At 42.2% G+C, this 26,283-nt stretch overlaps 1 protein-coding gene across 5 annotated transcripts in view; it reads right to left on the bottom strand.

The window, feature by feature from the left end:
• The window catches only part of TNS3 (tensin 3), a 388,908-nt gene that overhangs the window by 28,576 nt on the left and 334,049 nt on the right, over positions 1–26,283 (bottom strand). For 4 of the 5 annotated variants that reach the window (XM_049894028.1, XM_049894025.1, XM_049894026.1 and 1 more), the window contains 3 exons: positions 9,521–9,695; positions 7,177–7,817; positions 6,395–6,481 (listed from right to left, as the gene is read on the bottom strand). In XM_049894028.1, coding sequence (XP_049749985.1) covers positions 6,395–6,481; positions 7,177–7,817; positions 9,521–9,695 — 903 coding nt within the window. The remainder of the gene's footprint in view (positions 1–6,394; positions 6,482–7,176; positions 7,818–9,520; positions 9,696–26,283) is intronic. The other variant, XM_049894024.1, reaches the window with a different exon arrangement.

Genomic DNA, 26,283 nt, shown 5'->3' with positions numbered 1-26,283 from the left:
TTGGCTCTCGTGGACTTGCTCTGATTTTCTTCAGTTTCAGCTTGAACTTGCATATGAACAATTGATGGTGTGTTTCACTGTCGGCCCCTGGCCTTGTTCTGACTGATGATATTGAACTTTTCCATCGTCTCTTTCCACAGATGTAGTCAATTTGATTTCTGTGTGTTCCGTCTGGCGAGGTCCATGTGTATAGTCGCCGTTTATGTTGGCGAAAGAAGGTACTTGCAATGAAGAAGTCATTGGTCTTGCAAAATTCTATCATTCGATCTCCGGCATTGTTTCTATCACCAAGGCCATATTTTCCAACTACGGATCCTTCTTCTTCGTTTCCAACTTTTGCATTCCAATCGCCAGTAATTATCAATGCATCTTGATTGCATGTTCGATCAATTTCAGACTGCAGCAGCTGATAAAAATCTTCTATTTCTTCATCTTTGGCCCTAGTGGTTGGTGCATAAATTTGAATAATAGTCGTATTAACTGGTCTTCCTTGTCTTCTTGTAGGCGTATGGATATTATCCTATCACCGACAGCGTTGTACTTCAGGACAGATTTTGAAAAGTTCTTTTTGAGGATCGATGCAACACCATTCCTCTTCAAGCGGTTATTCCCAGCATAGTAGACTATATGATTGTCTGATTCAAAATGGCCAATACCACTCAATTTCAGCTCACTAATGCCTAGGATATCGACGTTTATGGGTTCCATTTCATTTTTGACGATTTCCAATTTTCCTAGATTCATACTTCGTACATTCCAGGTTCCCATTATTAATGGATGTTTGCAGCTGTTTCGTCTCATTTTGAGTCATGGCTCATCAGCAAATGAAGGTCCCGGAAGCTTTACTCCATCCACGTCATTAAGGTCGACTCTACTTTGAGGAGGCAGCTCTTCCCCAGGCATCTTTTAAGTGCCTTCCAACCTGGGGGGCTCATCTTCCAGCACTATATCAGACAATGTTCCGCTGCTATTCATAAGGTTTTCACTGGCTAATGCTTTTCAGAAGTAGACTGCCAGATCCTTCTTCCTAGTCTGTCTTGGTCTGGAAGCTCAGCTGAAACCTGTCCTCTGTGGGTGACCCTGCTGGTATCTGAATACCGGTGGCATAGCTTCCAGCATCACAGCAACACACAAGCCCCCACAGTAGGACAAACTGACAGACACGTGGGGGTGATGGATCAGAAGTTATTTCTATTTCTAGTTTCTTGAGGAAGTACCATACCATTTTCCATAGTGGTTGTACCATTTTACAATCCCACCAGCAGTGGATAAGGGTTCTATTCTCCCCACATTCTTGCCAGCATTTGTTGTTTTTTTTTATTGGTGCCATTTTAGCAGGGGTGAGATGGTATCTCATTGTAGTTTAATTTGCATCTCTCTAATGGCTAGTGACCACAAGCATCTTTTCATGTGTTTGTTGGTGAAATGTCTGTGCACATCCTTTGCCCATTTTTTAATTGAGTTGTTTGTCTTTCTGTTGTTGGTTGTTGAAGCTTTCTGTTTTTTAGAGATAAGCCCTTTTCAAATATGTCTTCCCAAATATTTTTCTCCCTGTTTGTACATTCTCTTTTTACTCTTTTGACAAGGTCTTTGATAAGCATAAGCATTTGGTTTTCATGAGGTCCCAGTTATGTAACCTGTCTTCTGCTGTTTCTGCATTTACACTTGTGTTTGATAACCTACTTTCGAAAAAAAAAATAGGTCCCATAGTTTTGTCTCTACATTATCTTCCAGGAACTTTATAGTTTTAGCTCTAACGTTCAGGTCTTTGATAAATTTTGAGTATTTGTGTATGGTGTGAGGTATGGATCTTGTTTCATTTTTCTAAAAATAGGTATCCAGTTTTGTCACCACCAGCGTTAAAGAGACTGTTTCTTCCCCATTGACTGGACTTTAACCCCTTGTTGAAAATCAGTTGTTCATAGATGAATGGATTTTTTTTCTGGGTTCTCAATTCTATCCCATTGGTCTATGTGTCTGTCGTTGAACCAGTACCAGGCTGTTTTGATTACTGTGGCTGTATAGTATGTTCTGAGATTGAGAAATGCGAGATCTCTTACTTTGTTCTCTTCTTCAATATTGCTTTGGCTCTTTGGGGCTTCTTTCCTTTCCATATAAAGTTGGTGATTAGTTTTACAATTTCAGTAAAGAATGTTGCTGGAATTTGGACTGGTATTACATTGTATCTATAGATCACTTTGTGTAATACTGATATTTTCACAATGTTAATTCTACCAATCCATCAGCATGGAATGTTTTTCCATTTATATAGGTCTCTTTTAGTATCTTGTAGTAATGTTTTATAGTTTTCATCATATAGATCTTTTACAATCCTGGTTGGGTTTATTCGTAGGTATTTTATCCTTTGGGGGGCTATTGTAAAAGGTATTGTTTTCTTGATCTCCTTTTCAGAGCTCTCCTTGTTAGTGTAGAAGAACCCTACTGATTTTTGTATGTTGATCTTATAACCTGCAACTTTGCTGAATTCTTCTATTAGATCCAGTAGCTTTCTTGTGGCATCTCTGGGATTTTCTATGTATAGAATCACATCATCTGTGAGTAGAGATAGTTTTACTTTTTCTTTTCTGATTTGGATATGCTTTACTTTTTTTCTTGCTTTGGCTAGAACTTCCAATACAATATTGAATAAGAGTGGTGATGATGGCCATCCTTGTCTCATTCCTATGCTTGAGGGGGAGCGTTTCAGTCTTTCTCCATTGAGAATAATGTTGGCTGTTGGTTTTGCATATATGCCCTTAACTATGTTGAGAAATTTCCCTTCTATTCCTATTCTCCTGAGAGTTTTATCAAGAGACGGTGTTGGATTTTACCAAATGCCTTTTCTGCATCAATTAAGATGATCATGTGATCCTTTTCCTTTGTTTTATTACCATCACTCTTTATTAAAGAGAAAATTTGGGATTTAAAGTATAAAGTTATACAAAATTACAGCTGTGGAAACACAGTCTTCTTTAATATCAAAGGTTGTCTGGAGTAGATTAGCATATGGGACACAACCACTAAATGGCAGGACACCCATGTTTCCTCTTGTAAATAACTCATGGTGTTTTCCACCACAGGCCTCCTGTGTTTTGCTAAGTCAGTCCATCCCACAGTTGTGGTAGCTGTTGGGCTATAAGGGTTTCCTCCACCACTTTTCAGCGGCCCTGTGTCCTTGCCCCGTGTGCAGAGTGAGGCGATGTGGGACAAGCTCAATACTCTCCTTCTGGCTGCACAAAGGCCCCTAAACCAGATGTATGGAGAGAAAGCAGGAGAGGACCAAATAGGGACAGATTCGGTTTGACCCCAGAAAAAGGTGCACATCTGATGCTTACGATACTAAAGCCAGAGCTTCTATGAGCCACTGCTGCCCTACCAAGTCCAAGATGGTAGCTCAGGGCGCTGGGGAGAGGGATGCCCTGGGGCGGGGCAGCCCCCAGGTACCTTCCTCTAAAAATGGTTCTGGTAACACTGGGATTGGTAAAGGAGAGCCTCTAACCCTGTATGATAGTGGATTTTTCTCACAGAACATGTTCTAAATTTTGGGGGTTAAGCATGTATTTTTTTTTTTTTTTAAGTAGGTAGGAATTAAATCACAGAGAAAACCTTTTTCAATTGTTATATACCTTATCAGAGCTTTTTTGTTTGTTTTTTAAGTCACGATTTACTTTACTGTGATGAACAGAAGTGCCTTGACCTCATGGGCCTCAGACTTTTGGTCCAATGGGGGTGCCTCCAAGAAAACACCAGTCTTGCTCTGGAGGATTCTCTTCTCCAAGGCAAGGGCCCCTTGGGAAGTTCCAGCCACTACACCCTGGACAGATTCCACCTGCCCAGTAAGTTAGGGCTGGGTGGGGCAAGGAAGATATGCCAGAAAGGGAAGCTAGAGGATAATTTTAGACCCACTATTTTTTTAAAGCACAAATGAGTTTAGGAGTCCAATGTGCTGAAGTTGTAAAAATGAGCTTTTATATATCCCACATGCCAAGTAGTCAGCCTCAGCTTGGGCATCAGGTTCCCCTTTAAAGATGGTGGTAGGCAGTGGAGGGAGAAAAGGGTACAGGTTCTCATCCCAACTCCACCCCTTATAACTAATACTTTCAAAGACAGTTCAGACAAACAAAAGCCTGAGAAAATACAAATGGATCAATAATACTGGTCTCTTCTTTCTGAAGTATGTTCACGTTCACCATAGAAAAATCCCAAGGAGTTAATCTTGCAATATTAATATGTGAAAAATTGCACTCTGAAGGAGGCTATCTTATTTCTTTTATGCTGCACCTCCTAAGTAGCTACCTGAAATTTCATTGCAGCTTTTCTACAACAAAGCACATCATAAGAGTCACGACCAAATTAAGCAAAACCCAAGGGTGGCCTCCTGCTCTTTGGAGAAGTAAGGACATCCAGGAGACCATGGCCTGTCTGTGTGCTGGTTGTCTTCTATATAAAATGTCTAGAAATTGGAGGAAGTTAGACTTTGAGAGTCCAGCAGAAAAAACTAACACCTAATAAAACATATTAGCCAATTTTAGACGGAGCACACCCATAGAAACATTTTTAAATGTGTGGCTAAAATGAAAGGAATGATAACAAAAACTACCTTTTTTGGGGGCACCCACTATGTGCTGGTAACACAGTAGGTGCTTCCCACAAGTATCCTTCACAATGGCCCTAGAAGACAGGCATGATCACCTCTATTCTACAAAGAAATTCAGTGGCAACTGCAACCCAAATGTGTGCTCTGCGGTTGCAGCCTTTTGCAACACCATTGCTTTTGCGAATACAATCAGTGTGACCAGGTTAACTAGAGGAGGGGGGTCTGCAAAGAATCTTCTAGAACGTGGCACTTGAAGAACCACTCACAGTTTGTCTAATGGGGCAAGGCAAAGAAGGGCTCTAGCTTAAGGCCAAGATTAGGTTCCCCGTGACAAGAAGAGGGGACAGAATGGTGGCAACAAGAACACAGCACCAAGCCACACCAGAGCCCATTAAACACTGCAGGGTAGCATTTTCACAAAAGGCCAATTCAGGATAAGAAAAGTCTTTCCAGGGCATATTTTTCTTTCTTTCTTTTTTTTTTTTCCATTTAAAATGACAATAGCTTCATTGAGTTCACGGAAAGAAATGCACATTCTTACAACTTCTATTATCTACTTAATTGAACAGAAGAATTTCAATGAGAAAATCTGACAGTACTGTTTTTCAGCCACTAAACGCTTCACCTTCAGGCACTTTTGGGACACAATCATGAGGAGAAGGCTGGATGATTTTTCTGCCTGGAGTTAGAATAAGGGGCACAGTGCAGTCACATGTTTCAGGCTGCTGGTGGTGGTTCTGTCAGAATTCACTGCTTTTATCGTCCCCTCCCTGCCTCCAAGCCAGCATCCACATACAGCGCCAGGCATGAGTGTCATTTCCGGGGTGCCAGATCCCAGTCCTCCGGGCATGGCCTTGCCCTGGTTCCACATCCTCCACTCTGCAGCAAGCCCAAGAGCCAGGAGCTCTACCTGCCCCCAAAGCCATTTTCAGAGGCCAACCCCAAGCTGCTGTGTCAAACCCTGTGGTGGGGACCGCAAGCTCCTGGGGCTGAGACCAGCACGGTGTGGGGACTTGAGGAATTCATCTCAACAAATGAATGCTGATCACCCAAGAGCCTGCCACCTGAGAGGGTCTGCCACTCTGAGCAGATTATCAGCCTCCTTTTCTGATGTGATCTCGTTGCTCAAAAATATTAATAATTTCAAATTTTTAAAAATTGCCCTTTGGGTGAACCAGGCATGTAGAGAATCTGTCTAGTTTGCATCTGAAGCATTAGCTTAATTGTTCAGCTAGGTCTTATTACTATTCTGATTATTCCACTTCCCTCCACCCCAAGGTAACCACTCATCTTCTTTCATCTGGAGGCATTTGCCTGTCTTAGATATTTCAAATAAGTGGGATCATGCGATATTTGTACTTTTGTGTCTGGCTTATTTAACTTAACCTAACGTTTCCAAGGTTCATCTACATGGTGGCATGTGTCAGAACTTGATTTCTCTAGATCTTACTACGACTATGCACTTGTCTTCCATATTTGAACTAATGAAGGTATGCAGATGTAATGCATACCGTCGGGCAGAGCTTCTGGCTGGTGGAAGCAGCCAAAAATGACACACCACATGCTGGAATCTTACGGCTGTGTCTTGTTCCCTCTCCGACGCCCTCATTAGCACTGAGTTCTTCCCACAAAAATCTAAAGATCATAGCATATCCCCCCTGAAGGCATGTCATCAAGTGTAGACCTTGCTCTAATTCAACCCATACTGAAAGGATGGTTCTCAGACACGCCCACACACAAGGAATCTTAAGTGCTCAGCACAACAGATGTCCAAGGAAACCGGATTTCATGGCCTACCTTGTTCTCGTGAAATATCTGGCTTGTACCAGTACTTGGATGTGTCTTGGACAAATTTCACTGTCACAAGTTTATCACCTGGATTATCTGTAAAACACAATTTAAAGGGAGTAACTTGAAGGGTGTTATTTATTGCAACCTCTCACCTCTGATTAACCTAGTTCAAATTCCAATCCCTGGGACCAGGGCAGAGTACTGTACAAGGAAACCACGCTATGTTTGAAATGACTGTCTTGGCAGAGGAGAGACTGTTTTAATAACACAGACAAATACAACATGATACTCTGATTAGGACTTTGCAATACATTTCAAAATACATAGATATGAAGCAAATAGTGCAAGATTGGTGTTTAATCAGTGTATCTTATTATTTCTTATACATTTGAAATACTGCATAATTAAATCTTAAATGAATTCATTTAGTTTTAAAAAGAAAGTTATTTTTAGGAAGAAAAAAAAAAAAAAAAGTAGAGCCCCTGCCAAAGTTGGCATTAGCTACTGTTAAACTGGATCTAACTTGGATAAATGCAAAATCAAAATGAATTAATGAGAAGCAGAATCAATATTTATCTTGTAGGCAAGCCAGATGGCAAAGGTAGAATTCATCCGAACATCTCCCAAGCCCCTGACAGTTCCGACTTTTTCTTTCACAGCTCTCAACCCAGCACAAGAGACTGTGCTCTTGTGGTGGCTTGCTGTCCAGTTCAACCTATAAATCCAAGGACCTTTTTCTGAGCAAGTAAATATGGAAGAGGTGCCTACACACGTAGAAACACACCTACCTGGCAAAGGGGATGCTGCTTCTGAAGCTTTGGAGAAGTCCGGAAGGACGTTTGGGAAGGGGATGCTGATGGTGCTCCCGCTGTGGGGGCTGGAGAAGCCGCTGGAGGAAGGGGAGACGGAGCCGAAGGAGCGGTCTCCCTCTGAGGCTCGCTTCTTCTCAGGAAGAGGTGGCTGCCCGGGCAGGGTCATCCCTTGACCCTGCAAGACCGGGCTGTGTTGGCCACTGTGTCCAGGCGCGACTGTGAGGAAGTGATGAGGCAGGAAGCCGTTGTCGACAGCCCCTGGGGCAGTCAGCGGGGCACTGGGGGCTGGTGAGACTCCATGGGAATTGGCCAGCAGAGTCCCCGGGGTCTCCCCGGGTGGAAGACTACTTCCCACAGCAGCTCCACTGAAGCTCAGGAAGGATGGGCCGCTCTGGGTGGCCAGAGCTTCCGACAATGGCTCTGTCAGGGAGAGCTCGTGGCTGTTGAAAGAGCCCTGGAGCTCTGAAGGCTGGAAATGGGGCAGAAGTGGGGAGTCCTTCATGGGGCCGGAGAACTCTGAGGTGCCAAGGAGAGCCCCTGCTGGCTGGCTGCTCCCCAACACAGAAAGCGTGGATTTAGGGCTAGTTTCTAACCACTGGTGCTCTGCAGAGGAAGGGCTGTGTGAAAGAGAAGCAAGCCAAAGGAGAAGGTAAGGTCAACTACGAGGTCCCTCAAAATAAGGGACTATTACCCAGGCCCATGAGGACAGGAATGGGGGTCCTGGGGACTGAGACCACCATGTATCACATGAGGTATTTCACAAAGAATGGAATACGTATGCTAACCCTCTACAGACTGAGAAGGAATATCCACTGATGAGTCCATATTCCAGGCCCCTGCTGAGTTCACTCTGCCAGCCCTTCCAGCCTCACATTCCACCACTCTCCCCAGATTCCTGCTCCCACAGCCCCAGGGACCACCTGCCTCACTCCAGTCTCCCCATCTACTCACAAACTCCTGTGCTGCTTCCCCATCCTCCAAAGTCTTCTCCACCCTTGCCCTTCACCTGGCAAAATACCCCTCTTTCTTCAAGGCCAAGTCCAAATCTGTCCCCATCTTTGAGGCCCTACCAGCCCTTTATCCAGCATCCCAGTCTCCATCCATGTGCATACACAGGCTGAGAGGTAATGTGTTCCTCTCTGGTCCCACAACCCTGGGCACATAAGTCATCTACAGCACTCTCACTGCGGTCAGGCCATTTGCTTATTAACTGTCTGCCTCTCCTCTCAGGACAAATGCTCCTCAAGGTACAAACCTCATCTCCCCATTTTCTTCATCTCCCCTTGATGCCTAACATGGGTACCTCACACACAGTCCATTTTCCATAGATGTTTGCTGGGCGAGGCAGCTAATTAAGGGATACCACCAATGGTACCAGGGAACACCATACATTTAGGAATACAGAAAGACAGCTAAGAAAACACCACATAATGTACACATATACCCATATTTCATCAGCAAACACTGGGCACATACCCAATGTGTGTGTGCCAATTCCTAAAATGAGACTTTTAAATAAATAAGTAAATAAATGAATGAATGAATAAATAATAAATAAGAAAGGCAGTAGAATTCAGAACATTAACTAGGGAGGCAATGTGCCCACAGACAAATAAAACACAAAGAAATGTATTCCTACTCTGGGCAAGGGGGTGGCATCACATAAAAATTGCTCAAGGCCTGTCTCTTTGTAAAACAGAGCCTCCTCAGTTTTCCATCGGAACTCAGACTCCAAAACCACGCTCATCCCTACAGCACTCTGTCTCCTAACAGTCAGGGGAGCAAAAAGCTTGCATTGATTTTATTTTCTGCAGAGTCACTTCTTTCCACTCACAGGGGTAGCCTGGATCATTAGGACAGCAAGCTCCCCATGTTCCTGTTGTACTGGCCAGCACTCTGGGCCTTTCAGAGACGTATGTGTTACGTTCCAAATATTCTTAGTAAATGAAACAACTCATTTCTACAATGAGTGTGATTCTGGTGTTGAATTTTATTACAGATTTTCATTGAAGAGAAAAGGTCGCTTTTGTTTAGCATAATTAAAAATAACATTTATTGAAAGCATCCTAGGAGATAATCTTGCAAGCTGAGGTAAAAACCAAAGCTTTTGAAAATCACTAACTTTTGATGCCCTCTTCCCAGGAGTTGAATAACACGAGTAATATGGAAAATCTTTTTTTTTTTTTTGCTTTTACTTTATTATTCTCTTATCAATCCCCCCATGTTTTAAAGCAGAAAGCAAAAATGGCTTGTACTTCTCATAGCATTATTTTAGTGACCATGGTAGGTTTACTCAGTTCTTAGAACCACACCTTCTTACCTCTCTCTCCGCTGGACGGGACTGTTGCTTGAGATTGTGCAGGATGATGTAAAAGCCTGCTGAAAGGAAGGTGTGGTCGGCATGTCGGCCCAAAGGACTGCAGATTCGGGTCCGGTGGGGCGCTCTGACATCCCCACAGAGTGGTTCAGAACCTCAGGGCGGCCACGGCGGTCTGCTGGGAGAAAAATAAATACAGATGGACCTCGGTTAAAGGATGCGACGGGTTATAACTTTAGAGTGGTTAACGTGCTAACCCACAGGCACCTCGGAAGAAAGTCTGGGTGATTTACTTCGGAGAAATCAGCCACTGAAAACCCTGTGGTGTGCAATCCCACTCCGACGCACGTGGAGTTGTCATGAGTTGGAGCTGACTCAGTGGCAACTGGTACCACTGTAAGGAATGACGCTGATCCTGGAAAGCTTTACGTCCCCCAGGTGTGCACTAAGCAAAGGGGCCAAGAGCAACGGCTGTGTCCACCAAGTGCAGATTTACTCCTGCCGTCACTGCTTCCAGAACGGAAGCTTCCTAACTTCAATCCCTGCACACAGTGCTCAGCGAAATACTGTGACCTGATCAACATCATCACTGTGAAGCCGGTTGGGATCCCCGTGACCCTAAGGAAGAGAAACACTCAACATGCGTCATGGTTATTGAGCTGGTCTTCTCACGGCCTCCGTCATCAAGTAAAAATCCCATGACAATGGATGTAGTCCATTTCTCACTTAGAAAGTGCAAGGCCGTCTCTTTGCAAAGCAGCAGGATGCACGACCAACAGGGAGGTTCTTCAGCAAAATGGCGTCCCTTCTGTGAAGTGCAGGCCCTGCCTGTCACATGGCACTTCCTGTCGACATGAAAACCTGCCCACCTCTAGGCACCACCATGCCCACAGAGGAGGAGGAGGTCTTGCCTGCCTGACATCATATGGAAAATGTGTACCAGAGGGAAGGAAAGCACCACAACATTCCAAGGAATTTCATTAACCTCATCTATGAAATAAATGTCTGCTTCGCTGTGGCCCAAAACTATACCTTGCCCTTTTTATTTTTTAAACTTTAATTCTTTTTTTTTGACTAACTAGGTTTTAAGAACTGAGTAAACCTACCATGGTCACTAAAATAATGCCATGAGAAGTACAAGCCATTTTTGCTTTCTGCTTTAAAACATGGGGGGATTGATAAGAGAATAATAAAGTAAAAGCAAAAAAAAAAAAAAAGATTTTCCATATTACTCGTGTTATTCAACTCCTGGGAAGAGGGCATCAAAAGTTAGTGATTTTCAAAAGCTTTGGTTTTTACCTCAGCTTGCAAGATTATCTCCTAGGATGCTTTCAATAAATGTTATTTTTAATTATGCTAAATAAAAGCGACCTTTTCTCTTCAACGAAAATCTGTAATAAAATTCAACACCAGAATCACACTCATTGTAGAAATGAGTTGTTTCATTTACTAAGAATATTTGGAAAGGAATTATCAATAGCATACGTGAACTCTGAGGAATAAGATGTCTAGAAGTTTGTATTAAACCAAGGGTCAACAGGCACCCAGCTGTGGATTACCCAGATCAGCCAGGAAATGAGACCTACAACAGCACGAGCAAACTGCCAACCACTTGACCCCTAAGACTGCTCAAACAGGATGCAGTTTTTAACATCCTTCAAAAATGGACCCCTCTTCAAAATGCGCACTATAAATTCACAAACAGGGTTATTAAAATAATTACACTCTGTTTCACTGAGGTAAACGTCCAACGACTCTTCCAAAAAAAAAAAAAATTCTAAAAACTACCACCAAATATGGGGTGTGAAGCATTTTGATAAAAATTAATGTTTCGATTTTTTTAATCTAGCAGTATTTTTTCTGATCAAACTTCATAGATTTTTTAGATATCACTCCACATAAAATGCCTGAAGTTTTTAATTACTAAAGCAATAACATTCCTAAATTATCTAATAGATCTTAGTAGAGAAAACTGGGCTGCAAAATGTTTATTTAAAAAAAGACGGTTAGCTTTAGAAATTAAAGTACAACAGACCTACAAAAGAAGTCACATATTTAAAGCATACAATTTGATCCATTTTGGTGTATATAAACACCATTAAACCATTACCACAATCAAGATAATTAACTTAACTATCACCACCCACAGGTCCTGGGTGCAAATGGTTTGCAACTGGCTGCTAACCTAAAGGCTGCCGGTTGGAACCCACCCAGTGGCTCCACAGAAGAAAAGCACGCCGGTATGCTTCCATGAAGACTACACCCAGAAAACCCCCTATGGAGGCGTTCTACTCTGCAACACATGGGGTCACCATGAGTTGGAACGGACTGGACATCAACAGGTTTGGTTTTGGTTTATCACCAACAGTCTCCTCATGCCCCTTGTAATCCCTCCAGGCCCTTCCCCCCACCCTATCCCTAGGCAACCACTGATCTTGTTTCTGTCACATCATGTTATTTTGCATTTCCTCAAAAAATTATATGAATAGAATCATAGGATATGAGTTCTTTTTTTACCTGGATACTTGCACTCATGATAATTACTTTGATATTTATTAGCGTTGTGGAATGTTATCAATAGCTCATTCCTTTTTATTGGTGAGTGGTTTCCATTGCATGGATATACCAGTTTGTTTAACCAGTTGCCTGTTGATGGACATCTAGGTAGCTTCCAGTTTGGGGGTATTATAAACAAAAAAGAAAAAAAAAAAGAAAGCTAGAAACTTTCATGCACACACTTCTGCAATCACACGTGTTTTCATTTCTCTTAAGTAAATACCTGGGGATGGAATGTTGGGATTATATAACAGGTATATGTTTAACTTTTTCAAAAACTAAGAAACTTTCTCCATAGTGGTTGTGCAATTTCACATCCCTACCAGCAACGAATGAGTGTTCTAGTTCCTCCACACCTTGGCGAAAATTCAGCATAGTTTGTCTTTTTTGATTGTAGCCATTCTAGTGCAATATCACCGAGGTTTTAATTTGCATTCCCTAAAACCTTTTTTTTTTTTTAAAAAAAAAAAAAAAAAAACCCTGGTGGCGTAGTGGTTAAGTGCTATGGCTGCTAACCAAAGGGTCGGCAGTTCGAATCCACCAGGTGCTCCTTGGAAATGCTATGGGGCAGTTCTACTCTGTCCTATAGGGTTGCTATGAGTTGGAATTGACTCGACGGCACTGGGTTTTTGGGTGTAAGGACTAATGGTGTTGAGCACCTTTTTGTGTGTTAGGTAGCCATTTTTATGTCTTCTCTGGTAGAATGTCTATTTGAATCTTTTTCCTTCTTTTCTTCTTGCTATTGTCTTCTTATTATTGAGTTATAAGCATTTTTGGATAAAAGCATTTTGTCAGATATATTATTTGCAAATACTTTCTCCCAGTCTTTCACTTGTGTTTTCATTCATTTAACAGTATCTTTTTTAAAGAGAAGTTTGTAATTTTCATGAAGTCCAATTTGTCAATTTGTCCTTTTACAGACAGTGCTTCTCACGTTATAGCTACAAAAATCTTTGCCTAACCCACAGTCACAAAGGTTTTTTGCCTACATTTCCTTCCAGAAGTCTTGTAATTGTGGGTTTTACACTTAAGTATACAATCCATTTTCAGCTAATTTTCATACATGATGTGAGGTATGAATCAAAGTTTATTGTCATAGTTTCAGCAACAATTGTTGGAAAAGATCTTCTTTTCTCTCCCAATTTGCTTCTGTACCTTCATCCAAAATCTGTTGCTCATATATGTGTGAGTCTATATCTGAACTCTCCATTTTGTCTCATTGTCCTATTTTCTTATCTTTATGCCAGATGCATACTGTCTTGACCGCTATAGCTTTATAATAAGTTTTTCAGTAAGACAGCATTAGTCTTCCGACTTCATTTTTCTTTTTCAAAGTTGTGTTGCCTTTTAATTGGCCTTAAAATTTAGACTATTTACTATCAATGTGATTATTAATATGGTTAGGCTTAAATCTCTCATGTTGCTATTTGTTTTCTATTTGTTCCTTTTAGCCTCCTTTTCTGCCTTCCTTTGAATAATTTTTTATGGTTACATATTATCTTCTCTGGAGCCCTGGTGGTGCAGTGGTTAAGAGCTTGACTGCTAACCAAAAGGTCAGCAGTTCGAATCCACCAGCAGCTCACTGGAAACCCTATGGGGCAGTTTTTCTTTGTCCTACAGGGTGGCTATGAATCGGAATCTACTCGATGGCAATGGGTTTTGGTTTATTATCTCCTTTATTGAGTTATTAGCTATAACTTTTTTTTTTTAATATACAGTTAGTAAGTTAACACAGGGGATAAAATGAAATCATAAAAAATATACAATTATCCCAAAGAATGAAGAAAACAATCTTATATATTTACACAGTAGTTGTCATTTTCAGTGCTCTTTGCTCCTCTGCATTGATCCATATTCCAATCTGGTATCAGCTTCTTTTGGCCTGAAATACTTCTTTACTTCTTATAATTCTTCCTGCCTTTGCATGTCTAAAAATGTATTTCACCTTCATTTTTGAAAGATATTTTTACTGGGTATTGAATTCTAGTTTGGATTTACCTGTTAGTAGTTTAAAGATGTTGTTCAACTGTCTTCTTGCTTGCATCATTTCTGATAAGAAAGTTGTTATCCTTATAATTTTTCCTCTGTATGCAAAGTATCTTTTTCTTTTTCCTTACGGGTGATTTTTAACATTTTCTTTTTTACTGCTTGTTTTGTGCTGTTTGATTATAATGTGCTTTGGTATGGTTTTCTTCATGATTTTTGTGTTGGGAATTTACTGAGCTTCTTGGATCTGTGGGCTTATAAAAAAAAAAAGGTCTCATTAAATTTGGAAGAGTTCAGCCATTATGTTTTCAAATATTTCTTCTGTTCCTCTTCTTATTCAGGAAATCCAATTATATGTCCATTAAGCCACTTTAAGTGATCCCACAGCTCAGATGTCCTATACATTTAAAAAATTTTTCTCTTCTCTGTTTCACTTTAGATAGTTTCTATCACTACGTCATATATTCACTGACCATTTCATCTGCTAATCTTATACCCATTGAGGGTATTTTTCATTTCTGACACTGAGGTTAGATTCTCTAAAAGTTTGATTTGGGTCTTTTTTATATGTTCTGTATCTCTGTTTTACAATTTGAACATATGGAACACAGTCACCATAATTATTTTAGTGTAATTCAAACATCTGATAATTTAACTATTTGTATCATTTTCTGGTCAGTTTCAATTGACTGGTTTTGCTCTTAACGATGCTGAGTATTTTCCTGCTTCTTTAAATGTTTGGTAATTCAAATTTAAATGTGTAGTAATTCAAATTTAAATGTCTGTTAATTCAAATACCAGACATTTTGAATTTACTTTGTTGGATTCTAGGTATTTTTGTACTCTTATAAATATTCTTAATCTTTGTACTGGGATGCAGTTAAGTTACTTGGAAACAACTTACTGCTTTTATGTATTGCTTTAAACGCTTGTTAGGCAGGACTAGAGCAGTTCTCAGCTTAGTGCCAATTATTTCTGTATACTACTCTAGGAAATAGATTGCCAGGCCTTTCTTCTTAGTCCATCTTAGTCTGGAAGCTCTGCTGAAACCTGTACAGCATCCTAGAAACACACAAGCCTCCACTTGACAGATGGGTGGAGGCTATGCATGAGAAGTACACTGGCCGGGAATCGAACCCAGGCAAGAATTCTACCACTGAACCACCGCTGCTCCTTTTATTTATCTATCTACCTATCTATAATTTTGGGGGAACATGATATCTACTGTTTAATAAAAAATTATCAGACATGCCAGGATCCAAGACAAAGAAATGGAAACAAAAACAAAACATCAAAAGGTGACACATTAAATTTTGTTATTTTAAAGTCTGTGTCTTTTAACTCCAGTTAAATGTCAGAAAGCCCCACTAGTATTTTAAAAAAAATAATGAAAAGGACAGAGAAATGAAGTACTGATAGGTACTACAACATAGATGAACCTTGAAAACATGCTAAATGAAACAGTCAATCACAAAAGGACATATATTATATGACCCCACTTACATGAAATATATAGAATAGGCAAGTGTGTAGAGACCAAAATGTATTAGTGGTTATCAGGGGTGGGGACGGGGGAGTCGCTGTTCGAGAAGCACTGAGTACCTATTTATGGTGTTAGGAAATTTGGCAACAGATAGTGATAACTGCATATCATAATTAATGTAATCAATGTCACTGAATTGTATACATAAAAAATGTTGAACTGAAAAATGTTGTGTTATATGTACTTCTTATACACACACACACACGCACACACGATGTACTTGCTAAGTACCAACTCAATGATAACATGGTACTAGACAATGTGCAGAGCTGAAAAGAGAAAACCAGAGCAAAAGAGTGAGTTCCTGTAGGCTCCCCCCTTGAGGAGGTATTTTGTCAGAATGAGAAGATCCTGGGGAAATTACCACAGCGCTCAGGAGTGTGTGAGGTATAAGACTGCGAGCTTCAGCCACCATCCACACGAGGAATTGTGTCTGTCTCGGGACAGCAGGAGGGCTTCCTGGAGGAAGTGGCATCCTAGAAGGATGAGTGGAATTCAGATAGACCCTATGGGTGTCAAGGGCATACTGGGCAGCCTCCTGCAGGCTACTTTCTTACTGGGCAGGTGCTGCCTCCCCATGTTCACAGCTATGTCCCAGCATGGAACTGGCACTGAGAAGTTCAGTGGATGACTGAGCAAAGATGCAGATGTGGAAGGGGAAAGTGCAAAGTGTGCTGTGGAAATCCTGCTTTGGGGGCTGGCCTAGAGGAGTGAGGGCATGCGGGTCAGCACTGAGGGTCCCACGTGGAGGAGCAGAACAGAACTTGGGAATCAGAACAAAAAATGTGTCTTGTCAATCAAGTCCAATACCTTCCCCTTAGGATTGTTTTGAAAGCTAAGTGTAATGTGCTCATATATGAGAGTATGGTGCTGTGCATCATGCGTAACACCTACTCTGCAGATTTCAGCTATTTCTGCTACTAACATTGCTCCTCATGGTCCCCATGAAGTGGCAAGTGCAATTGTGGCTGCTGTACAGTCAGGGTGCCATGACAGCCTACAGAATCCCACTCCGAGACTCAGAGGCCCCAGCCACACTCACAGGGCGCCTGAGGGTTTCAGCAAATGCCAAGAGGCTGAAGGAAAATAAAACCCCACTTTGTTCCCCTTATCACATTGCTTGTCCCTGAAAACAGCCAGCAAAGCACTTCCCATGAAAGTGGCTTTGTTTATAATTCAACTAGCACCAACTCTAGGGGCATATGGCTGTGTTTTATTCCCTCTTATCCCAGCTACAGCACTCAGTCTTTTATCTGAAGAAGGGGGCTGCCCAAAGCACCAAGGTTCTGTATTTACTCCAAGGACCTCAGCTCAGGGAACAGCGACTTCCTATGCCATTTCTTCGGCAGAACCCTGGCTCCTTTGTGTACTCAGAGATGCAAGTCAGCTAAAAGCAACCACTGCACAGCTGAATGCCACAACAATTCAAACCACTTGTTAGTTGGAACTCAGAGGAGACTAAGAAGATACTCTTCACTGACAGATAAGTGGGGTCCTGGCACATTTTTAGGCCAGCACAAACATGACCAGTTCTAATGACTGTGATTAGACAATGATGAGGACATTGATGACTGCTTCCTTTTACTAAACATTACCACATGTCAAGTACTGTGTTTTACTCCCTCTTGTCCCAGCTATAGGACTCAGTCTTTCAGCTGAAGAAGTGGGCTGCCCAAAGCACCAAGGTTCAGTATTTACTCCAAGGACCTCAGCTCAGAGAACATCGACTTCCTATGCCAGTTCTATGCCACTTTACAACTCTGTAGCCCTGATGGTGTAGAGGTTAAGAACTTGGCTGCTAATCCAAAGGTCAGCAGTTTGAATCCACCAGCTGCTCCTAGGAAGCCCTATGGGAGCAGTTCTACTCTGTCTTATAAGGTCGCTATGAGTTGGAATCGGCTCAATGGCAACAAATTTGGTTTGGTTTTACGACTCTACCTCCATTTGGTCTGCACAATACGAGATGTTACGCTCCCTACTTTGCAGGTGAGGAGAATGAGGCTTAGAGAACTGAGTCACTTAAGTAAGTGTTGCAAGAGTAGGGTTCGCCTTCCCTGCTGGGAATGTAGCAAGCAGATGAACGGGGACACTGCAGAGCTGGGGGGGTAGGACATTTAGAATCTTAGAACTACTGTAGATAAATATACCAGTTAAAGGAGCTAGACCCACAGATTGCAAACCCCTCTGCCCTTCTTTTCTAGAATTTTACTCACCCTAAGAGCTTTTTTTTTTTTTTTAAGAGCAGGCAGAATTTTTTTTTTTTTTTTTTTGGTTTAAATTGTACATTTGATATTCACAACTAAACCCAAGTCTAGGTGGAATTTCACAAATGACAACTGTTCAGCCCCGTGCCTCAAAGGCAGCTAGGGAAATGGGCCAGGAATGCAGATGATGGTGATCATAAAGATTGGGTTTTCCAGTTGGCAAGAAAGGCCTGGGACAGGGTATTTCACTGAGGTCTGAAGGGGAATGGGACAACACAGGCTTTCCTCAGTGGCGAGGCTCTCACAGCCTCTCTTTCGCTGAATTTTGCAGAAGTGGCAATGGAATGGGTTTGGAAGCCAATCTGGGTGCAGTCAAAATTCCCGAAAGGTAATTTGAAGCAATGCACTCCCCTACTTTTTTTTTTTTTTAATTTTCATGCTTCCATTCATCTTCTTCTTCTTTTTTTTTTTTTTTTTTTGGTGAAAATGTACACAGCAAAGGATACACCATGTCAACAATTTCTACATGTATAAATTAACATCGCCAATGAGAAGGGTTAGATGAGGTGCTTGGGGGCAGTACATTTATGTTAATGGTGGAATAGTTTGGAAAAGTATAGTGAGAATGGTTGTAAAACTGAAAGAATGTAATCAATGTCACTGAACTGTACACTCCCTTACTTTTGAAGGGCAGTCACAAGGTCACTGTTTTCAGGAGCATTTGCACTCTGTAGAGTCCTGCTTCCAGATGGGATCTTGGGCCCTGGACAGAAACTTCTTTTAGTTGCCACCATCCTGGCAGAATCTCATTTCTGTTCGTTCTCAGTGGGAGCAGCAGTAGCCTCACATTTTTCCTTCCCTGCTGAAACCCAAATGAGGAATGCATAATACTCGCTAGTGTTTGGAAATCCAACTTCATTTCATTCTTCCCCACCCCCCAAGCTGGCTGGTGTCCCCAACACCCTGCGGGAAGTGAGGAGCAGGGTGGCTGCTTGGCCACTGGCCCTGTAAGAGGGCTGGAACAAGGATGGCCAGCTCCCATTCTTCCTGGGACTTCAGGCATTTCTCCAGGAAGATACTTCTCTGCTCCCACTTCCTCCATTTCCCTTACCCAGAAGGAGGGTGAGAGAGGGTCACAGGCTCTGTTCCAAGAGATCTATTTTTATGCTTTCATTCAAGCTGCTGCAGGAAGGTTCTGTGGGAAGTTGGATAACACCCACTCTCTGCTGTACACTATTTACATGACAAGTAAGTTCACAGGAAGAAAAGAAACCCATATTGCTCAAGGCAGGGTCACTGGCTCACTATCCGCAAAGACTTGGTGCCTGGCAAAACGCCTGAAGCCTAACTGTGGAAGGACCTGCCAGACATATTAAAAACTAATGGGGGATCTAAAATGAAGGTGCACCCCTGGTGTGCGATTCTTATCTAAAGATGCAGGAATCTTAACTTACTCAACAAAAATCAGGACTTCTGACATAAAAGTCAATATTCTCCTGTGTTCCTAATCATATAAAAAACCAATTTTACAAAGGTATAATGCATCAATTACTGCTAATAACTATATACTGTTTTTAAATTTTTGTATTATCTTTGTTGAAAAATAAATTTAGCTTAAGTCAAGATTATATTCTCCCAGTCAGAAGAAGAAACCTGAGTTTTATTACTTAACTACCTAAAAGGTCAGACTTAGCCTTTGGCCTACTAATATACAGGCATATTCACAATCAACTTTGAGAACTGAGTGAAAAGCCTGATTGACTGAGTGGCGATCTTTCTCCATCCCTCCCTCTGGTTGTATCCTGGGGTTATTACGCTGTTAAATATGCAGCCCCATTCTGCAGTTTGAGAGGGCTCTGCCAAATGGCACCCTAGCAAATCTTCTGTCTCTTTATTTCAGTATATTTTTAGGGGTAAAATTGGGGCTGCTGAGGAGCAGTAGCATTGATCTACAAGTCCTAGTCTGGGCTCCTCCTCCTGCAGGCCTTGGAATGTTGGGCCCATTCACCTCTGAGACCCTCAGGTCCTGGATCTATAGAATCCCTTCAGTTGGGATCAGATTAGATGATTTCTATGATCTATTTAGTACTGAATTTCAAAATACTATTTAAAACACAAGACTTTGTATGCAAGGTTCTACAGTAGTGATTTTTTTTTTAAGACACTCCTTAACTTATAACCCTTCTATTATTTGTCTGTGAACAACGGGCCATTTAACCAGCCTTTTTTTTTTTTTTTTCTTTTACTTGAAAGCAAAGGGAACATGGGCAGCCAGCCAGATACGATTAAAATTTAATTAGTGAAAAATCCTGAAAAGGAAAATAACACTGTACCTGTTTTTTGATGGAAACCAAAGTCCTGATACTCCACAAACGTATAAACAAGGAATGATCCCAATTACATACACAACACTTTCTTGGCCTTGAGCTCTTTCTTTTGTAAATCCTGATGTTAAAATCACACCCTACGGATTTTGTTCTACAACTTAAGGGATGCTCTCAAAATGACCAAACCCGCTGTGTCTCTTCTTGAAGCACACCAGGTCCTTATTCCCCTACAGGGCTAGGCATGCCCCAGCCAGGTGTGGAGTTGGGATTCTTGCCTGCTAACAGATAGGTGACTCTTCTGTGAATTATCCTTAAAACAATTATGCCACAGTCTTCCTTTTACCCAATAATACAAAAAAAAAACAAAAACCCGTTACCCTCGACAAAAGGAACCAGAAAATGCAGATAAAATAGTTTATTATGAGGGGGATCCTCTTTTCTCTCATTATTTTGAAGAAACAACAACAAAAAAAAACCACCAAACCCAGTGCTGTCAAGTCGATTCCGACTCATAGCGACCCTATAGGACAGAGGAGAACTGCCCCATAGAGTTTCCAAGGAGCGCCTGGCGGATTCGAACTGCCAGCCTTTTGGTTAGCAGCCATAGCACTTAACCACTACGCCACCAGGGTTTCCTTTTGAAGAAGTCCTATTTAAATTCACGTTTCAATTCAAACAGACTGGAAAAAAAACACATTTTGCATTTACTTAGTGCTGTGTAGGGAATTCTAATGTTGAATCAAGGGGGGTTTCCCAAGCAGTTTCTATTCTTAAGATGCACTAAACGAGGCCTGTTTCTCTAAGTGACCAACAAGGGCCCTTGGCAACCTACAAAGAGGAAAGCTCTTGGCAGAACTTGGGGAGCGGCAGCCACATGCCCACTCTTTGGACTAAAACATGGACATCATGTCACTTATGGGGTATGACCACATGCTGACGAGGCAGCTTGACTATCTGCAGGTAACAGAGGTGGGCACGGGAGTCTGCGTGTGAGAACCAGCCTGCTTAAGGACATGCTGCAAGTCACAGCTTTCCTCTGCCTGCCTGGATTGCTGGCCTTGACTGACCAGGGGCTCCAACTTTGACTGCGAGTGTAAAAAGGATCATGTCTCCTAGCCTTAGTGAGAACTCAGAGAGGACCCCTCAGGAACATCTCCAGGAGCCCCATTTCTGCCCTAAGTGATGAGTGACACACACTGGAAGGTCAGGAGGAGAGGGGCCACTGGCCCTGGCCCACTCTTTACAGTGTGCCTGTTCTCGCGCCACCTTCAGGGAAATGTGACACTCAGTGCTGTGGCCTCCACTTGCTAGTTACTCCCTGACACACTTTTTCCCAGTTCTTGCAGGGCTGGACAAGTAAGCAGCACAGTATGTGAGATTTGTGTCTAGAGTAAAAGAAGGCACCCAGTGGAGGCTCATCATCACTGTCCTCTCCTCCACTTCCTCCTTCTCTCTCACTCCTGTCTGGAAGGCTGTGGCATGCATAACTCTGGAGGGATCTGTGCACTGAACTCCTCTTTACTCTACCCCTCCCAAATGCAAGCAGCACAGCCCTTAAAGACACCCATCACTGCTTTCCAAGCCCTTAAACTCCAAGACAGTACAATATCAAGATGCCATTTTCACCTTTCAGATTTGCAAAGATTACCATGTCTTAATAATGCCATATTGACAAAGATTGGGGCGAGCAGTCGCTTTCACATATTCTGATGAGAATACAAAACTGGTACCACCACCTAGAGGAAAATCTGGCAACATCCGTTAAAAACAAGAATTTAAGAATTCAATAAACTATGCCAAAAATAAAAGAGAAGAAAGGAAAAGAAAATTTCAATTGCCCACCAGGAAGAAACTGGTATAAAAACAATTAAATAGAATGCTATGTGGATCAAAAAAAAAAAAAAAAAAAGAGGTAGATTCAGACATAATGATAGCAAAAGATGTCCAAGTTTTGTGAAAGCAAAGAAATGGCACAATATTGTAGATGATCTTGTGTAGAGAAACTAAGTCATGCATCTGTATGTGTATACTCATATATAAGTTGACAGGTTTTATAAAAAACTGGTAACAGTGATTGCGTCTAAGGAATACAAGTGGGGATATGAGGGCTCTTTTAGTGGTTAAGAGCTACGGCTGCTAATCAAAAGGCCGGTAGTTCAAATCTGCCAGGTACTCCTTGGAAACCCAGCTGGGGCAGTTCTCCTCTGTCCTATAGGGTCGCTATGAGTCAGATTGACTCGACAGCAATGGGTTTGCTTTTTGGTTTTTTACTATTAACCAATTGCCCTACATTATGGTTTTAGTCATTTTAACAAGAGCATGTATGAGTTTTATAACAATACTAAAAACATTAATTAATAGAAATAGCACCTTAGCACTCTAAAATCCTCGTTCTGCCCTTCGAGACTGCCCATCTCAGAGCTGGTCATTGCTTCCTTCATCTGACCCAACCGGTGTCTCCCCTTCACTAGGCCATCTGGATCTGAGCTGACCACTGGCAGCTGCCTTTTCACTTGAGTTTGGTACAGCCATAATTCATTGATGGTATTGCTCCTTAAAAAAAAATAAATAACAACCTCGTTTCGTGAGCAGTGATTCAGGTAGTGAGTGTCACCTTGTATGAGCTGAGGTTTGTATTCTTTGGTTTGTTCTGCTGTTTGAGTCCTAGTACAGTGCAAATCTTCAATAAATTGAACTAAAGATTCTTCTTTTTTGTAAAGCTCAACAATTGAGAATGGATGAAAATAACTGCGCGGTGTACTTATTTAAAGGTTGTGTGGACGTCTTCAAAGTAGGTTTAATATCTTTGGTGGTAGGGACTGCAACAGCCTTCTTCCCCTGACATCACACACACAAGCACTCAACAAGCACTCTGCACTACTGTGCTCCCAAAATTGCCAATAACCATTAGGAATACAGAGACACATGGTGGGGTGGGCAGTAGTAGTTGTTCTGGCCGTTCAGCATTCTCACCCACTTAGGTCAACAGTACTCCGATTTTGATGAGGGGAACCAACCTCTTCCCATTATTAGACCTTGTGCTGCCAGTAGTCAACCCCATTCCATGTGCTCCAGGTATCATCTATCAGAGCCCCACCTCCATTCCTGATCGTCCTACCTGTCCCAGGAAAAACTCCAGAAAAAATAAGCATCTTACAAAAATATGACTCAATTCCAAGGTTCTGGTTTGAGCGCTCAGGAAAACAAACTTCTTTTCTGACAGTCCTTAAGGAAAAAGGACATGGAGGCTGGCACTACTGAGGCCCCCTGAGACCATACGGAGCCTGGGCATGGAACCAACACATAAGAGGCAGGGGCGAGAAAATGTAGGGCAAGGGTGGGGGGAAGGGGAGGAAGAGGGAGACAGAGACAGATTGACAGATACAGAGCGAGACCTGCTCTGACAACTCTGATGAGTCTCATGAAACCATACCTGAAGCCAGAACCACTCTTTGGCTGATCAGTAAATTCTTCCTTTTTTTCTTAAGCCAGTTTGAGTTGGGACTGGCTACTTGCAACAGAAAGCAGCGTCAGTGATACAGGATCCTTGCCTCAAAGCTGTTCCCAATCTGTAGGAACCAAGATAAAACCAAACAAAACCAAACCCAGTGCCGTCGAGTCGATTCCGACTCATAGCGACCCTATAGGACAGGGTAGAACTGCCCCATAGAGTTTCCAAGGAGCACCTGGTGGATTCGAACTGCCGACCCTTTGGTTAGCAGCCGTAGCACTTAGCTACTACGTCACCAGGGTTTACAGGAACCAAGACAGACAGGGATATTTATAGCAGAGGGCCACAGGAGCCATGGTTGAGGACTGTGCAGGTGGCGCCAGAGAAAAGAAAACCAAAACCAAAACAAAACAAAAAACAAAAAGCCAGTGCCATTGAGTCGATTCCGACTCATAGCGACCCTATAGGACAGAGTAGAACTGCCCCATAGAGTTTCCAAGGAGCACCTGGCAGATTTGAACTGCTGACCCTTTGGTTAGCAGCCATAGCACTTAACCACTACGCCACCACAGTTTCCAGAGAAAAGAAAGAGGCCTGAAAATTCCCCTCAAGGAAGCCGTCCTTGTACTGAATCAAAAAAAAGAGGAAGGTTTCCCAAGCAGACGGTGAAGCCTGTGTAAGTCAGTCTGAGACAAAACACTTGCCTTGAGCATAATGGGCTGGCCGAAATGGTGGTGAGTAAAGATGATCACAAACCAACCAAGCCACAGGCAGGAGCGGGTAACTGTCAGCAGAAAGCACTGCCGACTCAAGGTGACATTGAAGTCTGGGTCAACATCATGCTGCACTTTGATCCACACCTTGCTTAAGAACTCTCAGTTCCCAGAATAACTCCCGTCCCCTAACTGGTCCTGTTCATAGGCCAAGTGGTTCTGCTGTTTCCGTCAGACAGGCCAATCGCCAGAGGATCTGGTTTTCCTGGGGAAACGGGGCCTGGGAAACATGCTAAACTTGATCAGAACTCTTCCAAGAAGTGATTCCTTCAGCATGGTGCAAGATCACTTGCTGTTAGAAATCCTGGGAAGCCTTTATCCAAAATAATAACTTTCTCTTAAACTGACTGCACTGGAGAGGTGTAAAATCCTGCTGACACAGAGGGCCCAGGGCTGACAAGCACCCTATAATCTCAGAAAGTATCTTACTGTCACTGGAACAGTTTATTTCCTGTGGAAGATTTCAGCAAACATAAATCCAGGGAAGACATCAAGGACTGGCTCCTCTCAAAGTCTCCAAGGCGCTTGGGTGGTCTGTATCCATTATGCTACCCAAGAATTCCCATAAAATAGCTGGGACTTGAGGCCTCCAACAGGACGTTTCTAGTCTAATTTCAGAAACTGGTAGACAGCTGTTTTCAAGAGAATGTCCCTGGTCAGACTCTAAAGGCAGGTCCCTGACTACACAGTGGAGTCTTTGCCCAGTACTTCTAGATAGCCCTCTAAATGATAATGAATGCAGCATCATTGACCCCTTGTCAGGTAAGCTTTCAAAATCTCAGGTTAAATTAGACCTCTTGCTGTTGTTGTTAGGTGCCATGGAGTCAGTTCTGACTCATAGCGACCCTGTGTACAATAGAACGAAACAAGGCCCGGTCCTGCGCCATCCTCATGATTGTTGTTATGCGTGAGCCCATTGTTGCAGCCACTGTGTCAATCCATCTCATTGAGGGTCTTCCTCTTTTTCACTGACCCTCTACTTTACAAGCATGATGTCCTTCTCCAGAGACTGATCCCTCCTGATAACACGTCCACAGTATGTGAGACAAAGTCTCACCATCCTCGTTTTCTAAGGAGCGTTGTGGTTATACTTCTTCCAAGACAGATCTGTTCATTCTTTTGGCAGTCCATGTTATACTCAACATTCTTCACCAACACCATAACTCAAAGGCATCAATTCTTCTTTAGTCTTCTTTATTCATTGTCCAGGTTTCGCATGCACATAAGGTGACTGAAAACACCATGGCTTAAGTCAGGCGCACCTTAGTCCTTAAAGTCACATCTTTGCTTTTTAATACTTTAAAGAGGTCTTTTGCAGTAGATTTTGCCCAGTGCGAAGCATTGTTTGGTTTCTTGACTGCTGCTTCCATGGGTGTTGATTGTGGATCCAAGCAAAATGAAATCCTTTACAACTTCAGTCTTTTCTCTGTTTATCAGAATGTTGCTTATTGGTCCAATTGTGAAGATTTTTGTTTTCTTTATGTTAAGGTGTATCCATACTGAAGGCTGTAGTCTTTAATACTCTTCAGTGAGTGCTTCAAGTCTTCTTTACTTTCCAAAAGCAACGTTGTGTCATTTGCATAACACAGGTTGTTAATGAGTCTTCCTCCAATCCTGATGCCCTGTTCTTCTTCATATGGTCCAGTTTCTCAGATTATTTCATCAGCATACAGACTGAATATGTATGGTGAAAGTATACAACCCTGATATACACCTTTCCTGATTTTAAACCACACAATATTCCCTTGTTCTGTTCTGTTTGAATGACCGCCTCTTGATCTATGTACAGGTTCTGTGTGAGCACAATTAAGTGTTCTGAAAGTCCCACTCTTTGTAACAATTTGTTACATTCCACACAGTCAAATGCCTTTGCATAGTCAATAAAACACAGGTAAACATCTTTTTGGTATTCTGTGCTTTGGGCCA

Source organism: Elephas maximus, chromosome 8, assembly GCF_024166365.1.
Source record: "Elephas maximus indicus isolate mEleMax1 chromosome 8, mEleMax1 primary haplotype, whole genome shotgun sequence".
Classification (NCBI taxonomy): Eukaryota; Metazoa; Chordata; class Mammalia; order Proboscidea; family Elephantidae; genus Elephas; species Elephas maximus.
Note: the sequence above shows the minus strand (reverse complement) of the source record. Positions and strands in the feature narration are given on the sequence as shown.